Source organism: Lithobates pipiens, unplaced genomic scaffold (genome assembly GCF_037356315.1).
Source record: "Lithobates pipiens isolate NorthernLeopardFrog02 unplaced genomic scaffold, aLitPip1_a1.2 Scaffold_23, whole genome shotgun sequence".
Lineage (NCBI taxonomy): Eukaryota > Metazoa > Chordata > Amphibia > Anura > Ranidae > Lithobates > Lithobates pipiens.
In genome coordinates this window covers 272,197,209-272,223,750 of record NW_027507785.1, presented here as the reverse complement: position 1 = coordinate 272,223,750, position 26,542 = coordinate 272,197,209, and the positions used below count along the sequence as shown (strand labels likewise).

Sequence of the window (26,542 nt, the reverse complement as noted above, 5' to 3'; positions counted from 1 at the left end):
TTATATGCTGGTACCTTCAGGTGACTGGACACTGGCAAGCTTTTCAGGACACGCCCTGGGCATCCCCCCTATAATGCTACCCTACTCTGTGAGCCCTCCATTTATTGCTTGTGCCATAAGGTGACTAACCTCTTCTCCCTTACAGAGAAATCATTCTTAGTTTAACCTCCCTGGCGGTATGATTCAGTCTGGAATAAGGTGCTGAAAGAGGTACAATTATTTTGCATGGAAATCTGGCTTTTATTTTGTAGTCCTGTAATTCTTAGGAATAACGCTCTGAAATCTCTTCAAACCAGAGTCTAGCAGACATCCCGGGTATGATAAAGTTTATAATATAATAAAGAATAATAAAAATTATTCAATAATGTAATCAAATCCAAAAAAAACTGAAAAAGGGACATGTTTTGGTTGCTATGGACAATCTCCAAATTCCAAGCAGTAAAAAACTGTATTTATAATATAAAAGTGCATGCAGGGCATTGCACAAACCACTAGGGACAAAGGGGGTGTGTATTTTTTACTACAGCACTGTAATCTGTAAGATTACAGTGCTGTGTGTGTTTTGTGTACTTTTACTTTTTTGAATTTGCCGCCGTTCTCCGCTCCCGTATGCCGTAACGCCGCAGGGAACGGAGCTCGGCGGCATTCGGCACTGTGAATCGAGCGGAGGACAACTCGATCACACAGCGCGGCGGACATCGCTGGATCCAGGGGACAAGGTAAGTAACGATCCCTGTGTCCTCCCCTGCATTGAGCGGTGCAAGCCCGAGTCTGGCTCGGGGTTACCGCTATTGTAATGAAATTCCCAACCCGAGCCAGACTCGGGATTACCACTAGGGAGGTTAACCACTCTATTATTTTTTCCTCAGATTCTTCAATCAACTTCACGATCTTCTAATACAGCAGTAGAAGCAGCGTATCCAGATTGGTGCAACCTCAGTAAAATCTTTGGGGAATGTACCTGAATCCCATACTGTGGGGGCAGCGTGTAATGTTTCAGGGACTGGATTAGAAAGGGTGCTTACCTCAGCACTTTGTGCTATGCGGGTAGTTAGCCACAGGGTGCTATACAGATCAAGGTCTGTGGAACCCAGACCCATAAGACCCCTCTTGGGTTATGCTGACTGTGATGTGAAGCCTGGACCATATATGGGAAGTGGGGAGCTGGACAGGTAAGGCAGGGTCTGTATCTCTGATTTGTTACTGTAAAACTGGAATTATGTTTGGAATGTATTCACTTTACAGTGCAAACTTTTCAAACTTGGCTCTAAAATTCAACCACTCAGAGCTTAGTCTCAGTTGGATGACTAGGTGTTACATCATGCCACAGGTCACACACTTTACCACCACCTCCCCCTACATCCAAGATACTCAAGCGCACCTCCCTCCATTTTGCTATGAGGAGTTTGCTACAGGATGGCCTGCACTTAAGTTGCTGTGTACTCCCGCTTGATAATGCTTACCCTATTTGCACACTTTAATGCATGAGTACTCATACTGTTCCCTGAAGAAATGTATGAAAATCAGGCAAAAGGGGACCACAGCAAGATTTTAGGCAAACTTGCTCTGCCAAAGGCACACGCAACATTCAACCAAAGAGTGGCAATTCTTCCCTTGCACTGGAGCAGGACCCACTTTTAACACAACTCTCTGCATCTGATTCTTTCTCTATCCCAGGCAACAAGCAGCCTACCTCATCAAGGCAGACTTATCTGCAACCATGTCAAAATTCCTTGGTGGACTAATGGCTTTAATACAGTTGGATTTAATATAGTTAACTTAAAAGAGGTGGACATAGAAGGGAATGAAGAGGACCCAGAGGTGGTGTTAGACCAGGCCATGGAAAATATCTCTCCCCAGACTCCTAATTTACAGCTTCACCCAATATGTTTGCCAATGTAGATAGGCTCACTGCTGCTGTATACAAAAGCCTTGGTATTGTCACACTTGTATTCACCCTGTTTTGCTTTGCCCTTTTGGGTACAAAGAGATCTGCTAAATCAAAAAAGATACATTATTTTCTGGTCATGAACATATAACATGGAAAATTTATGACGATTAGGGTTGATCCTGAAAAAATGTTTTAGAATTTTTGAGCAAGGCTTCTGGAGGTATGTAAATGGCCTACAACTATAGCAATGACATTGTTCAGCGTTGGTCAATTTTTATTTACAGGCTCTCCTTACCTGTAAAGGCAGTTTTTGAAGATGTTCCTTCAGCATTGAAGATGTTACTTCATTCAAAGTTTCTGCAGATACAAAGTTTGAGATGCTCTTAAAGCAGGGGTCGGCAGCCCGCACCCGCCACCGCTAATTGTCTGGCCACTAAGTGCCCATGATTAATTCACGGGCACCCTGCCTGTGGACATGTTCGCCACTGTCCTATTAATAGCACAGCGGTGATTGGCTGATATCACAGGGCTGGATGGGGGCAGGAACCGCTGAAGTGAACTTATTACATTAACAGGTGATTGGTTGCTGGGTGATCATAGCAACCAATCACCAGCCAGTTAATGTAAAAAGTTACCTTCAGCAGTTCCCACCCCCATTCAGCCTGTGATACCAGCCGCTCGCCGCTCTGCTCTACACCTGTGTAAGGTAGGAGAGTTCTACCTGCACAGTGTGTGATTGTGTGTCGGTGGGGTGGGGTGCAGAGGACACAATTGGGGCAGGGGCAGAGGGTACTATGGGGGCAGAGGACACTGGACACTATGGGGCAGAGGGCACTATGAGGGCGGAGGACACTATGGGGGTAGTGGCACTATGGGGGCAGAGGATACTAAGGAGGCCCACTATGGGGGCAGAGGGCACTATGAGGGCAGAGGACAGTATGGGGGCAGAGGACACTGGACACTATAGGGACAGAGGGCACTATGGGGGCTGGAGACAGAGGCCACTTTAAGGGCAGAGGGCACAATGGGGGCAGAGGACACTATGAGGGCAGAAGACACTATTGGGGCAGAGGGTACTATGCGGGCAGAGTGCACTATGAGAGCAGAGGGCACTATGAGGGCAGAGGACACTATGGGGGCATAGGGCACTATGAGTGCAAAGGGCACTAAGGGGGCAGAGGGCACTATGGGAGCAGAGGGCACTATGAGGGCAGAGGACATTATGGGGGCAGAGGACACATGGGGCAAAGAGCACTATGGGGGCTGGGGCAGAGGGCACTATGGAGCAGAGGACAGAGGACACTACAGTGGGGTGGGGTGCAGGGCACAGAGGACACTATGGGGGCAGAGGACTCTATGGGCCAGAAGACACCGCAGGAGACAGAGGACACTGCTTTGAGGGGCACAGAAAACTTTCTATGGGGATAAGGGGGAGGATACTATGGAGTTATGTGAAGGGAGACAAAGGACACTGTAATGGGGAACCCTGTTAGGGACCCCTTCTTACTTGGGGACAGGGAGCCCTACTCCCCTGGGGACAGGGACCCCATCATCCCTGGAGGTGGGACACCTATCTCACCTAGGGATGGGAATCACATTTTCCCTAGCGACAGGACCCTCATCTCCAGACCATGCTGGCTGGCAGGGCTGGTGTCAGCCACCCTTGGGTGCCAGGATGGGGTATTAAAATCCAAATCCCCTGCCATATGCTCCCTCAAGGTGAACTGCTTTTGTATTAGTGAACCACCTTAAAGTGAGGTAAACCTGTACTGTTATTATTATTACTATGATAGGATTATTATTATTGTCTTTTATTAGCAGGTGAATGCGGCCCTCCATGCATTCACATACATTGAATCCGGCCCTTAAGTGGAAAAAGGTTGCTGACCCCTGTCTTAAAGTGGTTGTAAACCCTTACAACACACTTTGACCTACAGGTAAGCCTAGATTAAGGCTTACCTGTAGGTCCAATAAATATCTCCTAAACCTATACGGTTTAGGAGATATTTACCCGAAGACAGGCACCGCTGTCTACGGCGCATGTGCCGTAGACAGCGGCGCGCAGGCGCACTTAGCGCGGCATCTTCAACGACGGAGATGCCACGCGTGTCGACTCCCATGTGCATGCGCGGGAGTGACGTCATTGTGGCTTTGCCGAATGACAGCGGCAGAGCTGCGAGACCCCACCGAGAAGATGGATGTGCCGGACTACAGGGGACAGCGGTGACTTCGCTGGCTTCTGTGTCAGGTAAGTGACACATAATGGACTACTATGCGATACATAGTAGTCCATTATGCTTTGCCTTTGCAGGGAATGAAAGAGGAAATAAATCCATCAGGGTTTACTTCCTCTTTAAATGCCCTCTTTATGTTTGCAATCCCAGCTCTACAACCAGTTGTTGCTGCAATTTCTGTCTGTCATACTGCTGCTAATTGGACTAGGGCAATAACCAACTAAAATAATCCTGTTTTCCAGGACCAAACTTTAACTGAGAATTTACCTTCTGCTCTGCCCTTTTGTATATAGATGCGTTATAACAAGTAATGAGACAAATCTCCAGAATGGCTCTAATTTTAATTCGTATGTGCAAACATTTGTGGCTCAAAGCCTAGTCAGATGTATCTTCCTTTAAAATATGCTTCACATGTGGAGGTCTCTTTGATGAGACACTTGACAAATTCATCAACAATATCACTTGAGGAAAAAGCTACTGTCTCAGAACCCTCTACCTTCAATGCTCTGCCCAGACTTTAACTTCAACACTTAAAAGCTGGGTTCACCTTTTTGTAAAAAAAATATAAATGCACATAATTTTGCAAGTAAATAAATGGGCATTTATTATTTTTTTAAACTGCAGCCTGCAAAGCATTTCACTCACAATAAGTGAATTATAGGTGCAATACCAGGCTCCTCTAAATACTTAGTACAGCTGTCTGCTCATACCCCCCACATGTGCAGACAGATACTAAAGTGCAGCAAATGTCAATGAACTACAAAAGTACTTACCAGCACCTCACAGTTCATTGAGAACTACAAGCCATCCGCCGTGCTAGTAGACAGATTTTGTAGTTTATTCATTAACAGATCACAGTAAATAAATTATGTCGCTGTGTGTTTTTAAATAGTGACAGTGAGTGCGGGGAAAAGATCCCTAAATATAGGTGTAACATTCATTACAAAAGGTGAATTTATCCTTTAAGTTCAGACGTTCCTTTCAGCCTAAGACTGGTCCCACAAAGCCCACAAAGTGCTCATCTGTAGGTTCAATCAGTGGTTGAAAGAAATTGTGGTGGAAGGAAAGAAAATCGAATAATCGACAGTAAATCCTGCTTTAGTTTTGCTCTTTTGCCAAAACCTTTATTCAAGGTGTATCTCACATCTAGCCACTTTTCAAACATCTTGTACTACCTTGGAATCTTAACTTGGTTCTCTATGCCCTGCAGAAACCACCCTTTGAACCCATATGGGAAATCCCCTTTGATGACTTCCCCTGCAAACTGGCCTTGTTGGTTGCTATCATGTCTGTCAGATGTGTCTTTGAGTTAACGTCTCTCTCTTCTAAGGAGACATTTTTCACAAACACAAGACCAACTTTTCTTCCTAAAGTGGTATTATCTTTGAAGACTTAGTTCTGCCATCATTGTGCCTTGCTCCAGGGCACCCAAAAGAAATCGCTTTTCACTTTCCTGACGTAGTCCGAGCCATCAGAGTCTACCCAAATGCAATAGCCTCTATTAGGAGGATGGACTCCCTATTCATCCTACCCTCAGGGCCTCGCAAGGGACATCCTGCTTCCACATCAACCATTGCTAGGTGGATAATTTAATTAATTGCCAGAACTAACATTATAAAGGACAAAGCTCCTCCTTCACTTTTATGTGCACACACCACCAGTTTGGTGGGTGTTTAGTGGGTATTCCGGCACCAGGCCTCTGCTGCTAAGCTTTGTAAGGCTGAGAACTGGTTTTTGTTTATATCTTTTCAAAGTTCTACCAAGTGATTGTCCAATGTTCTGCAGATGCAGCTTTTGACAACAAGATTCTTTCTGTGTAACTCTGAACCTGGGTTGCTTGAACCTTGTTGTCGAGACTATCGGCAGAGTTCTGTTTGCTTGGTCGTTGCCCACCCTTCGCATTCATTGCTTGTGGATGTTCCAGGGTCTATGACTACTCAGCCTCAGTCCTGTACTGTACAAGTAAGATAAAAGGAATTTTGACCTGTATATTCCCTATCTTGGAGTACAATACAGGACAAAGGACACTCCACTCCTTCTATTTCTGGGTTTTGTAGCATTGCTTGCTACAAAACTGAGCACTTATGGAGTAAGGTAGAGTTATAGGGGGGCACCCGGGGGGCTTGTCCACAAAAGCTTGCCAGTGTCCAGTCACCTGAGGTACCAGACTATATCCCACAGCCTGTGGATACTTATATGTGATATACTGTACTCCAAGCTATAGAATTTGCAGGTAAGTAAAAATGTCCTCTTTTCTATGCCCTGTTTCTGTCCCCACTGTAGATATTCCCCATCACTTCCTATCCCACTGCTCATCTTTTACTGGGGCAAAAAGTGTTGGGAAATGTCCTCACTGGGGAAATATATGGCAATAAAAACCAGCGAGAGCTTCTATTACTTTGCCATGCTATATAAGACACAAATACAAGTTTTTGCTGCAGTTGAGACTTAGGTGACTTTTTTTATTGCAGGAAGTTCCTGAAAATACACTGTCTTCAGACCGGTCTTTGGGCTGTAGGCCGATGCATTCCTATCCTGTGTGAGCCCTTGCCCATCATTCTCCAGGGAATGTACAACTGTACCCGTGGACTAGAGGTGGACAGCAAATGTACCTTGTACTGCGGATCTTACACGGTATGATCTAGATACCATTTCAAATGGAGCTTTATCTGTACTAGCACTAGAATTAGTGATTTTCAATGCAGTGCACTCTGTATTGTAATGTTAGTGATGCAATATTCAGTATGCATGGTTTGCTTTAAGGATGTTAGCTCTGTACTTGCTGTATTTGGTGGGTATTTTAAAATCACACATGTTAAGGTATATCTAAAGTAAAAACTTTTTTAATATTGGATGGGGTACTGATCTGTAGACTCAGTAGGAAAAGAATATCCTTCTGATGTAGGAAAATCCCAAATAAGCTATGCACTACTCCAGCCTGCTGCTCACCTGGCTCACTAATCACTGCATCACCACTCTTCAAGGTGGAAGCCCAGCCCGTCAGCTACATTGAGGAACACAGATGAAATCCAGATAGCTGCACTTCTTGATGGTTTTATTAGTAAAACCACTAAATGGATAGAGGCCAACAGTGGGGGAAAGGAGAGGATAAAGTGTTTTGCTTAATAGTAACCTTACGATTAAACGTTGGCTAGGTACTAAACGCGTTGTTCTCTCCTGTCCCCACTGTTTGCATTTGTTCATGTAGTGATTATACTAATACAGTCATCAAGAAGTGCAGCTATCCAGATTTTATCTTTGCTCTTCAGTGAGGAAAACCCCCTGTTAGACAATTCTGTTCTCAGAAACAGGTAATCCGAAATGTTGGTTTTTCCCTCAATTTCACTGCCGGTGACATTGGTGATCAGGGCACATAGCACTTAATTATTAACATTTTCTTACTTGCAGTGCAAATTGGTATAGCTGTAAAAAACAAACAAACTTGGAAATTATAGCAAATTGTCAATAAGTATACATTTTAAACTATATGCATATGCACAAAATTATTTTATCATGAAATCACATTTTCTTCTAGTTTGCTGTTTGATATTTTGAGTCAGTTTAGTACATTTGCATAATAATTTTTTAAGTAATAAAAAACATGTTATATTTACCTGCTCTGTGCAATGATTTTGCACAGAGCAGCCCCAGTCCTTTTCTCTGGCTCAGCCCTTCCCCCCACTCCCTCCTTATTGGCTGTGATTGACAGAAGCAGAAGCCAATGGCCGCTGTCTCTGAGCCTATGAGGCGGAAGAGAGCCAAGAGAGCATTTGCTCTCATGCACATCGCTGGATCAAGATTGGGATCTGCATGTAGAAGTTTTTTTAGGTCAATGCATATAATGCATGAAGGTTAAAAAACCATCCACCTTTATAACCACCTTAAAGGCTGTTGGGATAAACATAGATATGGTGATCATAGGCAACCAAGTTTTTAATCTCAATTCCATTACTACTTGGTGTAACTGCTCATGAATTCCCTAGCAGGATATAGCCAGCTTCTGGTTTGCTATTTCTCACTGTCAAAAGGCAGGGTCCAATACACACATTCCAGCTGTCAGGACGGAGTGATTGACTTGCTACTCTGCATGTCAGTGAAAGGCAATTTCTTTCCTCTTCTTGTCTATGATTTTGGCCATGGCTCCTGTCTTCACATATATTAATATGAGGGATTGAACGGAGAGGATGTGCATTTTCCTTTTTCATTAGGAGCTCCTTGGCTTTCTAAAGGAGGGAGAGGACAATTGACCTCACATCTGCTCATTTGTCCCAATGTAGACACTTTCTGTATGAGAGAGATGCCTGCATTTGGATTTCTAGATCTGCCACAGCGAGTACAAAAAGTTTCTAATATTCTTGTTGGAGCAAAATAATATACAATCCCTTTAGTTGGTTTCCCCAGAAAAAAAATTGAGAATGTCATGGTTCAGCTGTATGTATGACCTAATTTTTGAGCAGAAAATAACTCATCTCTACATTTACCATTTGATGGCACTGCTGGACTATCCCTGCCTGCATAAGAAGCCTGGGAAATGAGGTGTTGAGCCAGCAGTCTGACACTAGTTCTCTGAAAGCAGATCAATTGACAGCACCTTTATGTGTTAAACAGAGAGCTGCAATTATGACATGAAGAGGAAATTTTGTTAGCTTAATCGCCAACAATGTGCTAATGCAATCTGCCACACCTGCTTCACTCAGTAATTACATGCTAACCCTGACCCCTGTCAAACTTTTCTTCTCTTGCAGCAACACTAGTCCTCACATCTGTATTTCTTTGCTGGTTAGTGCAGCAGGTGGGATGGGTTCTTGTCCGGTACCATTGTCAGAAAATGAATGCGTAATGGGTTGGCTTTCTCAAGGGCTGCTGTTGACCTTTTCTGCATGTCTCTGAATTACTCCTACATTCTGTCATTTAAAAGCAGAGCAGGAGAATGAAGTCAATGGCCTGGCATGGCTTGATTTGCTAAAGGGTGAAGTAAGTTAAAGTAAACCTGTGTTCACTTCAAACCTAGAGTTGTATGCAGTGCAATTACCTTACTATGATTGGATGCCTGAAGAAAGGGGTTATACAAAAGTATTTTATTATGAAATTATATATACCCAGTGAAGTGAACAGCATCAGACACAGAAATGAAACAAATCCTCCTACATAGGCTTTACTTGTTTATCTGCTGTGTTTTCTTCCCAACGCCCCTTCAAAAGGGCAGATCATGTTAGAAATCTTTCTTCACCCATCAGTAGCACAGAGGAAGGGGCAGAGAGGCTGCAGTTAGTGTGTGAGAGCTGATTGGAGGAAAGGAACACACACCCTCCACACAGCAGAAGAACTGTGTTCTGAATAGACAACCTCTGTTCTGAGCTCCTTCCCGATACAAATTTTATCTCATATGTTGAGAAAATTTCTCAGAAGTGACTCATGCTGATAACATAGGAACGAAGCACCAGAGGAAAACAACACTTAGGCCAGCCATACACAGTTCAAATCAGTTCCTGCTGAACTGGCCACGATTCAAACCGTTAATCGGTAGGCTGAATGTACCAAGTTGATTGATCAATTTGGGTACAACCAGCCTGCTGGATTCTTTTGCGATTTTTGCTAGTGGCTGCTATAGCCGTTAGCGATAATCACTGTCTTCTCCCAGCAGGGGTGGCTTCCCCCACCCCTCCCCTGTCGGGAGAAGACAGGAGGGATTCCTGCATCAGCACTTTCTGTGTTGATGGGGGAATAGAGGTGACACGTGGTTGTAGAAAGAAATTCGCTCCATCTATGGCCAGCCTTAGAGCTTTGGAGCGAGATAAGTAATCACTGCAGATATATGTGCTTTGCTCATATTCAATGACTGAGGTTTACAATCACTTTAATGCTTCTTCTTTTCACTTTCCATTTTAGTATACTTTCTCCCAAGATTTCATGGTGAATGCCACCATGACTAGTAGGGTCCCTTTCACATAGGTTTTTAATTGAATCCACCTTTCGGTTTCTCAGATGGGCCTGATGATTGTAAGCGCTATGCATGTCTATGGGTAGGCAGATGTAGATGGACGTGTGTCTATTTATATCTGCCTACCTCCAAGTCCATCTAGATCTGGAAGCAAAAATGGAAAAGGACCGCATCCTTTTCAGTTTTTCCAGACCTAAATATGACAGATCAGAGTAGCCTGATGTAAATCAGGCAGCCTACAAACCTAGCCCAGGTTCACAAACATCTACTGTCAAAATGGGAGCAAAAAGAGAATGGGCACAGAAGTCACAATTTTAAAATCTATCCCATTCTGCTTTGAATCAGCAGGGGATTTGTGCATGGATCCCACACTGAACGGAGTGGAGCACACCCATAAAAATGGACCCTAACTCTGGGAAACTCTAAACATCAGAATCCCTAACATATGAGAAGCCAGTAAAAAAAAAAGAAACCTGCTGCATCTACCAAAGACTGAAGCAACAGTTTCGGATGGGCTGACTATTTCTGTCTCTTTTTTTTGGGGGGCCTGTTCATTGAAGAAGTGCGTTCTGCTTCACATCTCAGTGTTATGAACACCATCTGTATTTTAAATAGTTTATGGGATTTAGTAATCAGTAATCAAATTACAATGGCACGCCCTGACCTTGAAACGTACTGCAAGGTGTTGTTACAAACTACCTATAATGTTTTTTTTCCCTGTGTCAGAAAAACAGCTCAGCTCTATTACAATGACACTGTAACCCCAACCTCATAGCTAACTTAATATTCTTGCCTGTCTTGTGAGCAGTTTACGTTAAGTAGTGATGAGCTTGAAAGGCCCCTGGGTTTTGCAATTCTTGCAGGTGCAGAAAATAGGATAATACAAAATGTGTTATTTTCCCAAATTGCTCATCCAGCACAAACTGTTACTTTTTCATATTTCAAAAAAAAAAAAAAAGTTAAAAAAAAAGATCTGATCAAGTCCTCCATGTACAGCACAATTTAAAAATAGCTATTGCGAAGAGTGGTATTCTTATGCGCTGGTAATATAGATAATTTTGATTGTGTGCAGATATAGTCACATTTCATTTTAACAGTGAAATATAATTAACACCTAATTAAGTTGATTATCTGTGACAGTGATGAGAGTGTTGGAATAAATTTGTTTTTCACACCTTTGGTAGAAGTGCTTAGTTCACAATGTGCTGAATGAGATTTTTAATTGAACTTTGTGTCCCTTGTCTGCTTTAAAACAATCAGTCATTTAAATCTTTTAAATTGGATTGCAAAAGGTTCAGTTTCACAAAATAAAGTCTAAGACATAGGTCAGCATATGCACCCTTTAGTCTTTTTTTTTTCAATTTCAGCTGGAAACACACCTTGATTTCTAATGTCTTTTTTAAGAAGGTCACAAATGGCTGAATATTTGCACACCATGCAATAGATTTTAGCATAGGTTGTAATGATAAGGTGAGGATGGGCTATGTATGGGTTCCCAAGAGGACTATGGCCAGTTTTACTGTTGCTTAGAGGTCCCTAAATTAGTATAAAATAATTTAATATCTGTTCTTTGGAAAAATAGTAATGAGATTGTCACCTAGTGCTAGAGGATGTTGGTTTTTTTGCTGTCTGGCTTTTGCTTTAGGGAAGTTTCTTTTAACTTGTTGGCATGCTTACAGCAAGCTTATAGAAAAGGAAGTGAATGTGTACGCTGACAGCAATGAATAAACGAATGAAAAGTCCAATTTTTTTTTCGATACTTAATACGTGTTTTTACTGTTAGAATTTTTTTTTGGTGTGGTAGGCATTATAGCAAGATTTGTAAGATCAAAGAAAATAAGTGTCTGTGCTGCCCCTAGTAACCAATAATTTGACATTAGAAGTCTGAAAAAACATAGCCGTGCTCTTGAGCGACTGTGGCATAAAACTAATGTCCGGTACACATGGTCGGACTTTCCGCCAACAAGCTCACATCCAACATTTGTTATCAGAAAATCCGATCGTGCGTACGCGGCATTAGTCTCAGAAAGATTTCAAACAATATAAATGTGCCCTCCAAAATTACAATTCCAGCCATCTCACTGCCAAGCAGACCTATTTTATCTCTCTCATTAACAACTGATCATCCTGTCCCCATCAACACTTCTGTACCTTCAACTCTCTACTTCGTCCTCCACTGCCTCCACCCACTAACTCACTCACTGCCCAGGAGATCGCCAATCACTTCAAACAGAAGATTGATACAATCCATGAGGAGATCTCTGCTGTTCTGGTACCCTCCACACTTTACACTTCATGCCCACAGGTACAATCATTACTTCCTTCTTTCAACCCCACCACTATAGACGAGGTTGCTAAACTACTTGCTAACGTCCACCTAACCACCTTCCCTTTGGATCCTGTTCCCTTGAAAATGCTACGTTCACCCTCTGGCTCTATTCTAAACTCTAATTCACTCTTCAATCTCTCCCTCTTGTTTGGCATCTTTCCCAACTCTCTAAAACATGCACTAGTCAGCCCCATACTTAAAAAGCCCTCACTGGATCCAACCACTCTTAACAACCTACGTCCCATCTCCTTGCTCCCCTTTTTATCCAGACTCCTTGAACATCTGGTCTACAACCGACTGAGTGACCACCTTGCTGAGAATAGCCTTCTTGATCCCTTCAGTCTGGATTTCCTCCTCAACACACATACTATTCTGTACTCCTACTACTGGACCTTTCTGCTGACTTTAATTCGATTGACCACTCCCTCCTCCTCAAAAAACTCCATGCTTTGGTCTCCGTGACTGTACTCTTCACTGATTATCTTCCTACTTATCTAACCGCACCTTTAGCATTACTTACATTTATAATACCTCCTCTTATCTTCCTTTCTCTGTTGGGGTCCCCCAAGGTTTTGTTCTTGAACCTCTCCTATTTTCATATTACACCTCCTCCCTAAATCAGCTGATAGCCTACCATGGCTTCCAATACCATCTCTATGCTGCAGACACACAAATCTATTTCTCTACTCCTCAGCTCACTCCCTCTGTCTCCTCACGTATCACTAATTTACTAACAGATATATCAGTCTGCATGTCACACCACTTCCTCAAACTCAATCTATCCAAAACGGAACTTATACATTTTCCTCCCCCACGTGCCCTTTCTCCTGATCTCTCTGTCAAAATCGATGGCACAACTATAAGCCCATCCCGGCATGCCAAGGTCCTAGGTGTAGTCCTGGACTCTGAACTTTCCTTTAAGCCCCACGTTCAATCACTGTCCAAATCTTGTCGCCTCAACCTCCGCAAAATTTCCAAAATACGCCCCTTTCTACCAATGACACAGTAAAGCTCTTAATTCACTCCCTGGTCATCTCTTGCCTCAACTACTACAACTATAGTTATACATGCCCAGCTCAAATTTCATCAATTGGGTTTACATCCACTTTAAGGTAAAAATATTTTGACTTTAGAACTACTTTAATATAAATATGCTACAAACTCACATGTTCTTACTTTTCCCCAGGGGACCTAGCTCCTGGGAGAACTACTGTAAGGAAAGCCCGGGCAACAAGTGCACAGTGATGCGCAAGCATGGACATTCCCAAAGATGCACAAGAAAAGACATGTACTGGCACATGCGCGGGCACGCGCGTTGCTGCGCGTGCGTGCATTGGCGCACATGCACTCATTGGCACCAGTCTGCCTATTTAAACCTGCCAGTGACATGCACACCTTGCTGAGTGGTCTTTTCAGCTAGTGTCTGCTTAACCGATCTGAACCAGTTTCCTGTAACCTGACCCGGCTTGTCTGACCCATCTCTTGACCTCTGCCTGCCTACTTTTGAACCTGGCTTGTGTTAGACTTCGCTTCTGCCAGATGTTGCTGTGCCTCATTGCCCAACTGTGTACCAAACCCAGCCTGTGTCCCGTTTTTGCCTCTGCCTCACGTCTCGGTACCTGCTCTGCCCGGCTGTTGTTGAACCCTTGGCTTATGTTTCCCGGCTACGCTTCCAGACACTGATTCAGCGCCACAGAGCTCCTGTCTTCAGTTCCGGCGCAGCGCTCTCAAATCATCTGGTCCCTGCCAAAGTACAGCCAGAGTCATCTGCTACAACGGCCCTCATGCCACTCTGTGTCCTCCACTCCCTGTCATTACTACCAGAGGTGTTGGACAGGAGGTGCAAGAGAAGCCCCCTCTACAGCAGTACATGACAACTACCAATAGCCAAGCCAAGCCAACCAAGTAGAAATGTCATACCCTGGATGGGCCCCCCAGTTTTGTAACAATTCAAGTATTCTCTGACCCCTTTATTTTTTATTAATACCTCCCCACAACCCTTGATTTACAATGAACCACAAGTCTAGGATGGGTGGGTGGAAAAACTTCCTCTTCACCTGAATTTTCCATAGTAAATACCGAGAATCCTAAAAACCCTTGTGGCTTCACCCAGCCCTTCTGACCTTCAGGTACCAATCTGGAAAGACCTACACCCTTTCCACATGGAGTGCGCATTTTAACCCTTTGTCTGACCTCAAATGAATACAGGTGTGTAAGCGCTTCCACCTTCTCACATCCCAGCTTAGCCCGGTGCTCAGACCTACAGGCTGACAAAGCCTCAGGTAACATGAATCACAAGAGTAGAAGTCGGCACTCGGAATGGCATCCAACCATGGTTATCCTAAGGCCTGATGGCCGAAACACTTTAGCTGTTTTACAGCTGTTATACATGTTTTGGCAATAAAAGATAACTACTGTTGGATGCCATTCCAAGTGCTGACTTCTTTTGTGATTATTTTTCTGACCTGTTCTTCCCCTTAGTCATGCAGACACACCATCCATTTATCTTCTTCAGCTCTCACTTTTTGTCCAAGTTTCCTTCATTTTTTTGTACTGGAGGAATAAACTTGCCCCAAATAAGGCCACAAACATCAATAAAAAAGTTTACCAACTGAATTCTGTATTCTAAACTACGCAATTAATCCCTTTCCAAAGCTCATGTTTTTCACAGAAAATTACAGTCAACTGAAATATTTCTGCATCCACCCAACTTTTTTTCACTGTAATGTAACCATTTTCAATTGCTTATCACAAATTCATGACCTGAGTATTGCAAATGATACCAAAATCTCTATCACAGACAAAATAGATGCCTAATGTGATGATTTAGTGATGATTGGATACAACATGATTCCTATTCAAGTTGCAGTCTCTTGTGGCTTTGTCTTTCTGATTTCCCTGTGGCTTTTGACACAAGCACAGCCAGTGCTTATCCTTGTTTTGTAGCACCTGTAACTTTGGTGGACTGTCTAGTCTGTATAATGTTATGCAGCTTTGCAGCTTACTGCCTTCATCCTTTTTTATCCTGCATGTCCTTTATTCTCATAACAGATTGTGCAGTGAAGTTCTGGCAGCTGTAGATTGCCTGAAGGCCTATCAAGAGGGCCTTATAAAAGAGAATACAATATAAGATGTGCACTCAGCAGACAATCTATGTACCTTGGTGCTACTAGTTGTGTGACTTTTGTCTACCCTGCTACTTTTCTTGTTTAACATAGATAGACTTAAACTTTTAACCACAGCCATGTATACTGTATTAATGTACTGGTTTTCTGGCACTGATGATGCCTTAGTGTAGATGTCTCCTCTGAAATGATGGGCATAAGCAATTGAAACAAGCTCATGAAGACATTTTTTCAGCATGTTGGAAACTGCATGCAACAGTTAGTGCCACTGCCTCTGAACTCTGGAAGTGTTTGTTAAAACTCATGCTTGGATTATTGCATGTGATGCTTGAATCAGTCACTTTTATTTAATTGGGTCATAAATAATAAATAAATGGTCAACCTTAGGGTCACCACATATGACCCAGTTTTCAAAGCAAGTCAGGCTCTTCTTGTAACAGGTTGTTTAGGATATTCCTACAGAACATAAAAGATCATCTCAAGTTGGAATATCTAATTGCCAGCAGAAACTGATTGTTTCCTTCTGAATGACAAAGTGAGAAGGAGAGTATAACAGTGCATATTCTACTGTCCTATGTCACCTGATTAGTACTGGCACTCCAAAAAGACAAGGCAGTGCAGCCATAGATGGCGAATTCCGCCATCTATGGCAACACTCTACCCTTTTCTGCCTCTCATGTGACTTTCCTCTTGTCCTGCTTTGAGGATATTCTTTGTCTTGATCTGGAGATGTTTGGTAATCTCTAGTCAATGGCTGTTTTCTTGAAAAGCAGTTGTACATATGTGGACACATGGCATCATCAGCAGTTTTTTTGGAATGGGTTTTCTTAAAAAAAATTATTATTTTCCGGGAATAAACTTGATAAATGTGAAGGTTGCTCCATGCATACACATACAAGTTAAGCCAAAGTGATAATTTACAAAATCTTACAAAAGTGAGTACACCCCTTACATTTTTGTAAATATTTTATTATACCTTTTCATGTGACAACACTGAAAAAAAATTACACTTTGCTACAATGTAAAGTAGCGAGTGTACAGCTCGTATAACAGTGCAAATTTGGTGTCCCCTCAAAATAACTTAACACACAGCTATTAATGTCTAAACCACTGGCAACAAAAGTGAGTACACCCCTAAGTGCAAATGTCCAAATTGTGTGGCCACCATTATTTTCAAACACTGCCTTACCCCTCTTGGGCATGGAGTTCACCAGAGCTTCACGGGTTGCCACTGGAGTCCTCTTCCATGACAACATCACGGAGCTGCTGGATGTTAGAGCCTTTGCGCTCCTCCACTTTCCATTTGAGGATACCCAACATATACTCAATAGGGTTTAGGTCTAGAGACATGCTTGGCCAGTCCATTACTTTTACCCTCAGCTTCTTTAGCAAGGCAGTGGTCATCTTGGAGGTGTGTTTGGGGTCGTTATCATGTTGGAATACTGCCCTGTGTCCCAGTCTCCGAAAGGGGGGGGGTCATTCTCTGCTTTAGTATGTCACAGTACATGTTGACATTCATGGTTTCCTCAATGAACTGTAGCTCCCCAGTGCCGGCAGCACTCATGCAGCCCCAGGCCATGACACCCCCACCACCATGCTTGACTGTAGGCAAAACACACTTGTCTTTGTACTCCTCACCTGGTTGCCACCACACACGCTTGACACCATCTGAACCAAATAAGTTTATCTTGGTCACATCAGACCACATGACATGGTTCCAGTAATCTATGTCATGAATCTGCTTGTCTTCAGCAAACTGTTTGCAGGCTTTCTTGTGCATCATCTTTAGAAGAGGCTTCCTTCTGGAATGACAGACATGCAAACCAATTTGATGCAGTGTGCGGTGTATGGTCTGAGCTCTGACAGGCTGACCCCCCACCCCTTCAACCTTTGCAGCAATGCTGGCAGCACTCATATGTCTATTTCCCAAAGACAACCTCTGGATATGATGCTGAGAACATGCACTCAACTTCTTTGGTCAACCACAGTGAGGCCTGTTCTGAGTGGAACCTGTCCTGTTAAACCTCTGTATGGTCTTGGCCACTGTGCTGCAGCTCAGTTTCAGGGTCTTAGCAATCTTCTTATAGCCTAGGCCATCTTTATGTAGAGCAACAATTCTTTTTTTTCAGATCCACAGAGAGTTCTTTGCCATGAGGTGCCATGTTGAACTTCCAGTGACCAGTATGAGAGAGTGGGAGTGATAACACTAAATTTAACACACCTGTTCCCCATTCACACCTGAGACCTTGTAACACTAACGAGTCACATGAGGGAAATTTGGAAATTTTCACTTAGGGGGTGTACTCACTTTTGTTGCCAGTGGTTTAGACATTAATGTCTATGTGTTGAGTTATTTTGAGGGGACAGCAAATTTACACTGTTATACAAGCTGTACACTCACTACTTTAAATTGTAGCAAATAGTCAGTGTTGTCACATGAAAAGATATAAAATATATACAATTATAAAATATTTACAAAAATGTGAGGGTTATACTCACTTATGTAAGATACTGTATATATTGTGGTCATCTCCTTCCCACAGCTCTTTACTTGCATTGGCAATTGCACTGTATAGTTCTGCATACCATGCAACACTCCACATTTTGTGGTGATATCCAACCCAATTCAGGGATCCAACACTCCAACTCATTGGCTATCTTTATATTTTATAAGGTGTAGTGGGTGATTTAAACCTAATTGTTCAGAAAGGCCATGTACATTTTATTCATTCAAAAGCTCTTAGTTAAATGATTATTATGTGCATTTCCTGTCCTCGAAGCTTTATGTCCATATTATTTGGTGCTGTCATCTGTGCATTTTGTGAATAATCTGTCGGGTATATAAGATTGGTACTGTTTATAAAAGGATCATTAAAGCAAATTAACATTCACACATCTGACAACCACTGTTTAATGTCTATGGGTAACCTAATCCCCCGTACACACGACCAGACTTTTCAACATCAAAAGTCTGACGGAATGATTCCGGCAGACTATTCGAACGTGTGTGGGCTGCAGCGGACTTTTGATTTGCAAAAGTCTGACAGACTTTAGAAATGGAACATGTTTCAAATTTTTCCGACAGAACTCTGCCGGATCCAGAAATCCGCTCGTGTGTGTGCTAGTCTGATGGACTAAAACCGACGCTAGGGCAGCTATTGGCTACTGGCTATGAACTTCCTTATTCTAGTCCAGTCATACGTCATCATGTTCGAATTCGTCGGACTTTGGTGTGATTGTGTGTGGCCAAGTCCGTTCATTCGGAAAGTCCATCAGAACTCTGTCAGAACTCCGTCAGAACTCCGTCGAAAGTCTGTCAGACTTAGTCCCTCGAAAAGTCTGGTCGTGTGTACGCGGCATACCGTATATACTCGAGTATAAGCCGAGATTTTCAGCCTCTTTTTTGAGGCTGAAAGTGCCCCCCTCGGCTTATACTCGAGTCATCGCTGTCTGCCTGCTCGATCAGCGTGTCGAGCAGACAGACAGCGGCCATTCTATTCTAATTCAAAAGCCGCGCCTCCGGCTCCGCCTTCGCCTGTGATAGGCGGAACACTGAATTTCTCAGCAGCCTGTGTTCCGCCTATCACGGACATCCGCTCATCCTCGTACTACGGACGAGGATGAAAGGATGGCCGTGATAGGCGGAACACAGACTGCTGGGAAATTGTGTTCCGCCTATCACAGACAGGGAGGCGCGGCATTTGAACAGGAAAATGGGCGCCGACGAAGAGCGGTGATCCTGGGACGGGACCGGACGGAGGCTCGGCTCGGCTCGGGACGGGACGGGACCGGACGGAGTCTCGGGACGGGACCGGACCGGACCGGACGGAGGCTCGGCTCGGGACAGGACGGGACCGGACGGAGGCTCGGGACCGGACGGAGGCTGGGGACACAGGTAGGCTGGACACACAAGGCCACACACACACACACACACACACACACACACACACACACACACACACACACACACGGATGGACACACACACAGGGATGGACACACACACAGGGATGGATGGATGGATGGATGGACGGACACACACACAGGGATGGATGGATGGATGGATGGACGGACACACACACAGGGATGGATGGATGGATGGACACACACACACACACAGGGATGGATGGATGGATCGACACACACACACACAGGGATGGATGGATGGATGGACACACACACAGGGATGGATGGATGGATGGACACACACACAGGGATGGACAGGCATATCTCACCCTCGGCTTATACACGAGTCAATAGGTTTCCCAGTTTTTTGGGGGTAAATTGGGGGCCTCGGCTTATACTCGGGTCGGCCTATACTCGAGTATATACGGTAAGTCAATCTTCCATTCATCTTTTGACTTCTTGGGGTTGATTTTCTGAGGGAATTGGTCTGTTCACTTTGCTTGATAATATTCACTTGATGGAAGTCAGCAGAACTTTACCTCATTCATTAAGTAAGCAAAAAATGTAATTGCACAGTAAACATCCAATTTTCTTTTAGTAAATTAACCCCCTTAGGTAAAACAAATTGAAAAAGCAATTTTTGAAAAACTTTCAGTGGTGTCTCATGGGTATGTTTCCAAGGGACTTGCATTCATTTTATTCATTAGTATGTTTTAACCACTTCAGCCCGGAAGGATTTACCCCCTTCCTGACCAGAACACTTTTTGCGATTTGGCACTGCATTGCTTTAATTGACAATTGCGTGATCGTGCGACGTTGTACCCAAACAACATTTTTTTTCCCCACAAATAGAGTTTCTTTTGGTGGTATTTGATCACCTCTGCAGTTTTTATTTTTTGCACTATAAACAAAAAAAAGCGACATTTTTGAAAAAAAAGCCTTATTTTTTTACTTTTTGCTATAATAATAAAACATTTTTTTCCTCAATTTAGGCCGATACGTATTCTTCCACATATTTTTGGTAAAAAAAAAAAAAAATCACAATAAGTGTTTATTGATTGGTTTGTGCAAAATGTATAGCGTCTACAAAACAGGGAATAGATTTATAGCACTTTTATTAATAATTTTTTTTTTTTACTAGTAATGGCGGCAATCAGCGATTTTTATCGTGACTGTGACATTATGGCGGACACATCAGACAATTTTGACACATTTTTGTGACCATTGGCATTAATACAGCAATTAATGCTATAAAATTGCATTGATTACTGTAAAAATGTCACTGACAGTGAAGGAGTTAACCACTAGGGGGTGGGGAGGGGTTAAGTGTGTCCTGGGATGTGTTTCTAACTGTCTGGGGGATGGGCTAGCAGTGGCATGACACTGATCGCTGATCCCGATAACAGGGAGCAGATGATCAGTGTCCTGTCACTAGGCAGAACGGGGGATGCTGTGTTTACATCAGCATCTCCCCGTTCTTCAGCTCCGTGACACGATCGCGGGTATCCCAGCAGACATTGTGTCTGCGGGTCCCACGGGCACGGTCACAGAGCTTGCGGCAGGCGCACGCACGGCGGGAAATTCAAAGTAACGTATGGGTACGTTATTTTGCCCAGCCGTGCCATTCTGCCGATGTACATCTACAAGAGCCAGGCAGCATGTGGTTAATATAGCATACCATATGTAGCGCTATCCCCAAAGGAGCTGCTTAGTAATTTGGGTTCTCTGTTCTGCGCTTCCATTCAAAGAACAACCTCAGCCCCTCAACCTCAGCCCCTCTGACACACCTGGTTGAATGAAAGTCACTGCAAGCACTTACACAAGCATGAGTAAAGATACCTTCCACTTGGCAGTGAATGACCTTTTAGTGATAAATTAACTCAGTGTATTGTTAGAATAAGTAGTGGTTTGATCATAAATGAGCTTGCAGTAGTTAGATATAGGCAATAATTTTTATGTACTTTGTTGTTCATTTCCATTTTATGGACTTTGTTGAATTATTTTAATCACTTTGGATTGTGTGTGATTCACGAAGCACGAGCACTTTATTTTATATATATATATATATATTATAGATATATGTATTTTTTATGCACCTTATAGTATGCATTATATTGGATTGTAGCACAGGTTTTATGCATTAATGGTCAGTAGTAGCGCGCCACTATATATATATATATATATATATATATATATATATATATATATATAGAAATAGATATAGACAATAGACCTAAAGTCTGCTAGACAATTTAATCGCTGTGCCAAAGTAACTTAAATAGAGTTCTGTACCAATGAAGGGAAATTAACTCATAAATCAGCAAAGCCAGAAATGAACAGTGAGCATAAACATTAGCTGCAGTGTGGTGAAGAATCAGTGGCAGCTGGTGTTTTTTTGTTTCTGTAGGGGGACAGCAAGTGATTAGGGCCTCTAAACACGTGATTCAAAAAAAAACCTGATTGGAATCCAGAACGGCGCCCTGTATGTAGATTAGTGGATGGGTCGCCACTGTTGAGTGCACTCTAAGCCCTTGTACACACGGTCGGTCATTCCGACAACAAAAACCGACAGATTTTGTCCGAAACTGGTGTTGCATACACACAGTCGGACAAAGTTGTCGAAAAATCAGATCGTTCCTAATGTGATGACGTTATTTCGTTACGACGGGACTACGTTCAGGCTAATAGCCAATAGCTTTGGTCTAGGAATTTGATCTGAGCATGCGTGGCACTTTGTCCGATCGGAATTCTTTACAACCGATCGGACAAAGTCCGATTGGAAAATTTTATAGCCCAGCTCAACAACTTTGTCGGTCAGATATTCCGACAGAAACAGTCTGATGTAGCCCACACACAGTCGGATTGTTCGACAACACGGTCCGATCGGATATTTTCCTTTGGAATGTCCGACCGTGTGTACAAGGGCTAAGAGAATTGCTGAGGTATGGTACAATGTTTCCAGAGAGACATCTCTTAAACTAAGCAATGGGAAAAGGTCTCTGTGTAGTGATTGTATAGGGGCAGTCTTCAGCCAGTTAGGGTTGGGGCCCAGTTGTACCATTGTTGCTCATGAAAACAATCCCAGTCCAACCTGCAGACAGCACTAAGGTTGCTAGGCAGTTGTTTAGTCAGTCCCTCCAGAGCCCAGTCTCACAAGTAGTAACAGGTTATGACCACATGGCCATCTCACCAGAACCAGTGACACAGCAGCAGTGGTCTTTCTGGCTAGATGTCAAATTATTCTGGGTTGCCTGGGGTGACTCTGGAACTCAGCACAGTGTGGACAGTATCCTGGCCATGGCTTAGTCCCTCAGCCCACAGGGGGGCCTCTCATCATATAAGCCCTTACTACTTGCATGCAGCACTCTAATGCCCTGTACACACAGTCGGACATTCCGACCACAAAATCCGTCTGATTTTTTCCGATGGATTTTGTCCGAAACTGGTGTTGCATACACATGGTCGGACAAAGTTGTCAGAAAATCCGATCGTTCGGAACGTGGTGACATTCGTTGCGTACGATGGGACAACATAGAGGCTTGTAGCCAATAGCTTTGGTCTCGTAATTTGATCTGAGCATGCGTGGCACTTTGTCAGTCGGAATTCTCTACAAACGATCAGAAAAAGTCTGATCAGATTTCGTTATTGGAAAATTTTAGATTCTGCTCTCAAATTTTTTCAGTCGGAATTTCCGATGGAAAAAGTCAGATAGAGCTCACGCACAAACAGATTTTCTGAAATATAATCCGATCGGACCTTTTCCGTCGGAATTTCTGACCGTGTGTACAGGGCATAAAGGGGACTGCATGTACCATGAACCTCCTCCAGCCTCTTCTGATTGTTCCTCCACTGCTTACCAGAGGGAAAGGGGAGTAGGAGTAAATGGGGGAATCACACAGCCCATTTTGCCACTATTCACATGGGGGGATGCAGAGGAGAGTGGCACAGGAGCACACTGCACAGCACTCCCTCAGCCTTTACACAGCAGGCAGATTTTTTTCTACTTATTTTTTAGGCTAAAGTTTACAAAAGGTGTGCAGAAAATGCAGAATAATGTGTTAAAATGATCTGTGAATGCCTTGCCCCAGTGCATGTTGAAAACAGGTAGAATATCATTTATTTTTACAAAACAAAGTGTGAACATACCCAATAGTTCTCCTTGGGATCTGCAGTCTGGGAACTGCAAAAAAATACAAAAAAAAAAAACATTTCCTCAGTTGCCTGTGGTATTTCTGGACTCTGACAGGAGCGAAAACTACAGAAAATTATAATAGAGCCAATTAAACAACTGCCTTCAACTCATTTCAATGCGTAGCCTATGTCTCCCTCTGGCAGTTTATTGATTCTTAGCCACGTGTTTGGAATCCAATGGAGATCCATTTAAATGGTGTTCTTTTATAAGAATTTACATGTACATCATAACTAAAGAAAAGTTACAGCATAAGCCATTAGATCATTCTGTCTACGGAAGTAAAATCCATGAAAAATTGATGAGTCACAGAAAGGGAGGGAGGCCTGTGGACAACTCTTGTCTATCGGTTTAGGAATTGAACCTGCATCCTGTTGTGAAAGTGTTTTTAATAAACCTTGCATGCTGGCCTGAAGTGTATTTGCGGTCCATGGCTTATTGTGCCCTATTGACATCTGACAACTGTGCTGGAGATTAGTACTGAATGCTGCTGCTTGGCTAAGTTGTCTCGCTAAACACCCACCCTTTGCTGACTTCACTCTGTCGATCTTTACATCGACATCATTTAGCGCAGGTGATTAGTATCTCCAATAATGCTGTTTCACATCTTGGCCCTCTTAAAAGAAAGCTCAAAATAAGACAAAGTACTGTTAAACCTATAAGCTAGCAATCATTTGCATCATTTTCTTTCCTTGTTAGATTTCTTACAAGTGTTAGTAGAAAGAGGTGTTTTGTGTTTCTACTTATACAGATGAAAGAATAGGCGCATTTAAAGCATACCTAAAAACAAGAGCAAAAACTAGATTTCTTATAGGGTTAGCAGGTATCACTTATTGAACTGATATATCAAAAAAAAATATTTAACCAAGCAAAAGAAACTAAATGTAGGGTTTACATACCCTTTAAAGTGGAACACCAGGCTAGACTTAAAGGGGTTGTAAAGGTAAATGTTTTTTCACCTTAATGCATTCTATGCATTAAGGTGAAAAAACATCTGACAATGCTGGCCCCCCCAGCCCCCCCTCCCCGTTTTACATACCTCACCCCTCGAAAGTCCAAGCTTAACCAAGCTTAAAACAGTTCCCACCCCCTCCTAATACCTTTTCTAACTACCCTGTTGAATGAAGATGCAAATACTTACCTATTATCAGGGTGCTCCAGTGTGGTCACATGATTGGCTCCCAGTGGCCAGCTTTAGGGGAGAAGAGGGACAGCCGACAACAGAGATACCCCATAGTAAGCCTATGGATGACATCATTGCGCAGGCATTCCAGCCATTTTTGGCACTCCCTCCTCTCTCCAGAAGTGCCCTAAGAATAGATACAGTAACTACAGTATATGCATCTTCCTTCTACATAGTGGTAAAAACAGGAGTCAAAGGGGGGATGGGATCAGTTTTAACTTTAGTTAGATGTAACTTGGAATTTTACTTTAAGTGGATGAAAAGTGTGTTGAATGTTATGTTTCAAAACACAGCTATCCATGCAAAAGATATGGCTGTCATATAAGCACCCTACACACATCTCTATTCCCCTGTACATGCTTATCCTGTAGTATTGTGTACACTGTTGATGTTACCTGCAGCGGACCCATCCACTATGGAAGTAGACATGTGCGGTTTGTTTAGTTCTGAATTAATATTCAGACAAATTCTTTGTTATTCAGAGATTCGTATATAGCCAAATGGACGAATTACAGTATAAGCAAAGTTTACCAAATGCTCCAAAAAATCGTCTGAATTTCTGAAAGTCAAATTGAAATTCGATTCGAATTTTACATTGCATTCTATTCCGATTCGAACTGCAAACATATTTCTGAAATCAAAGACTGTGTGTGCTATTAGAGTACCATTTTGAAATAATGTTTTTGCTAAGCCAAAGGTGGTTTAACCACTTGCCAACCGCTGCACGCCGATATACGTTGGCACAATAGCAGCTGCGGGCAAATGGGCCTACCTGTACGTCCCCTTTAATTGGCGGGGCTAGCGGGCACGCACGCAACGTACAGCATGACCGTGCCCATGGGACCTGTGGACTCGATGTCTGCCGGTGTCCCTGCGATCGTGTCACGGAGCAGCAGACCGGTGAAATGCCAATGTAAACAAGGCATTTCCCTGTTCTGCCTAGTGACATGACAGGGATCTACCACTCCCTGTCATCAGGAGCAGTGATCGCTGTCATATCAGTGGTAGCCTACCCCCACCCCAGTTAGAATCACTCCCTAGGACACACTTAACCCCTTGAACACCCCCTAGTGTTTAACCCCTTCCTTGCCAGTGTCATTTACACAGTAATCAGTACATTTTTATAGGCCGGATGGCTGTATAAATGACAATGGTCCCAAAATAGTGTCAAATGTGTCCGATGTGTCCACCATAATGTCGTAGTCATGATAAAAATTTCAGATTGCCGCCATTACTAATAAAAGAAAACTAATAATGAAAATGCCGTAAAACTATCCCCTATTTTGTAGACGCTATAAGTTTTGCGCAAACCAATCAATATATGCTTATTGCATTTTTTTTTATATGTAGAAGAATACATATAGGCCTGAACTGAGGAAAAAAATATTTTTTTATATATTTTTGAGGGATATTTATTATAGCAAAAAGTTAAAAATATAGCTTTTTTTTCGAAATGTATGCTTTTTTTTGTTTATAGCTCAAAAAATAAAAATGGCAGAGGTGGTTGAATACCACCAAAAGAAAGCTCTATTTGTGGGAGAAAAAGGACGTCAATTTTGTTTGGGTGTAACGTTGCACGGAGGCGCAATTGTGAGTTAAAGCGACACAGTGCCGTATCGCAAAAAGTGCTCTGGTCCTTTTTCTATTCTGGTGGAAAAAAACCCTTTCAGGGCATCAGTAAACAAAAATTACGTTTCACTTAAATTAATGTGATTAAAACTGTCACTCTTATATAATAAATACATA

General features: G+C 42.9%; 1 protein-coding gene across 3 annotated transcripts in view; it reads left to right on the top strand.

The window, feature by feature from the left end:
* PAPPA2 (pappalysin 2) overlaps positions 1-26,542 on the top strand; it is a 366,677-nt gene that overhangs the window by 283,745 nt on the left and 56,390 nt on the right. For all 3 annotated transcript variants that reach the window (XM_077453193.1, XM_077453192.1, XM_077453191.1), the window contains exon 18: positions 6,597-6,759. In XM_077453193.1, coding sequence (XP_077309319.1) covers positions 6,597-6,759 — 163 coding nt within the window. The remainder of the gene's footprint in view (positions 1-6,596; positions 6,760-26,542) is intronic.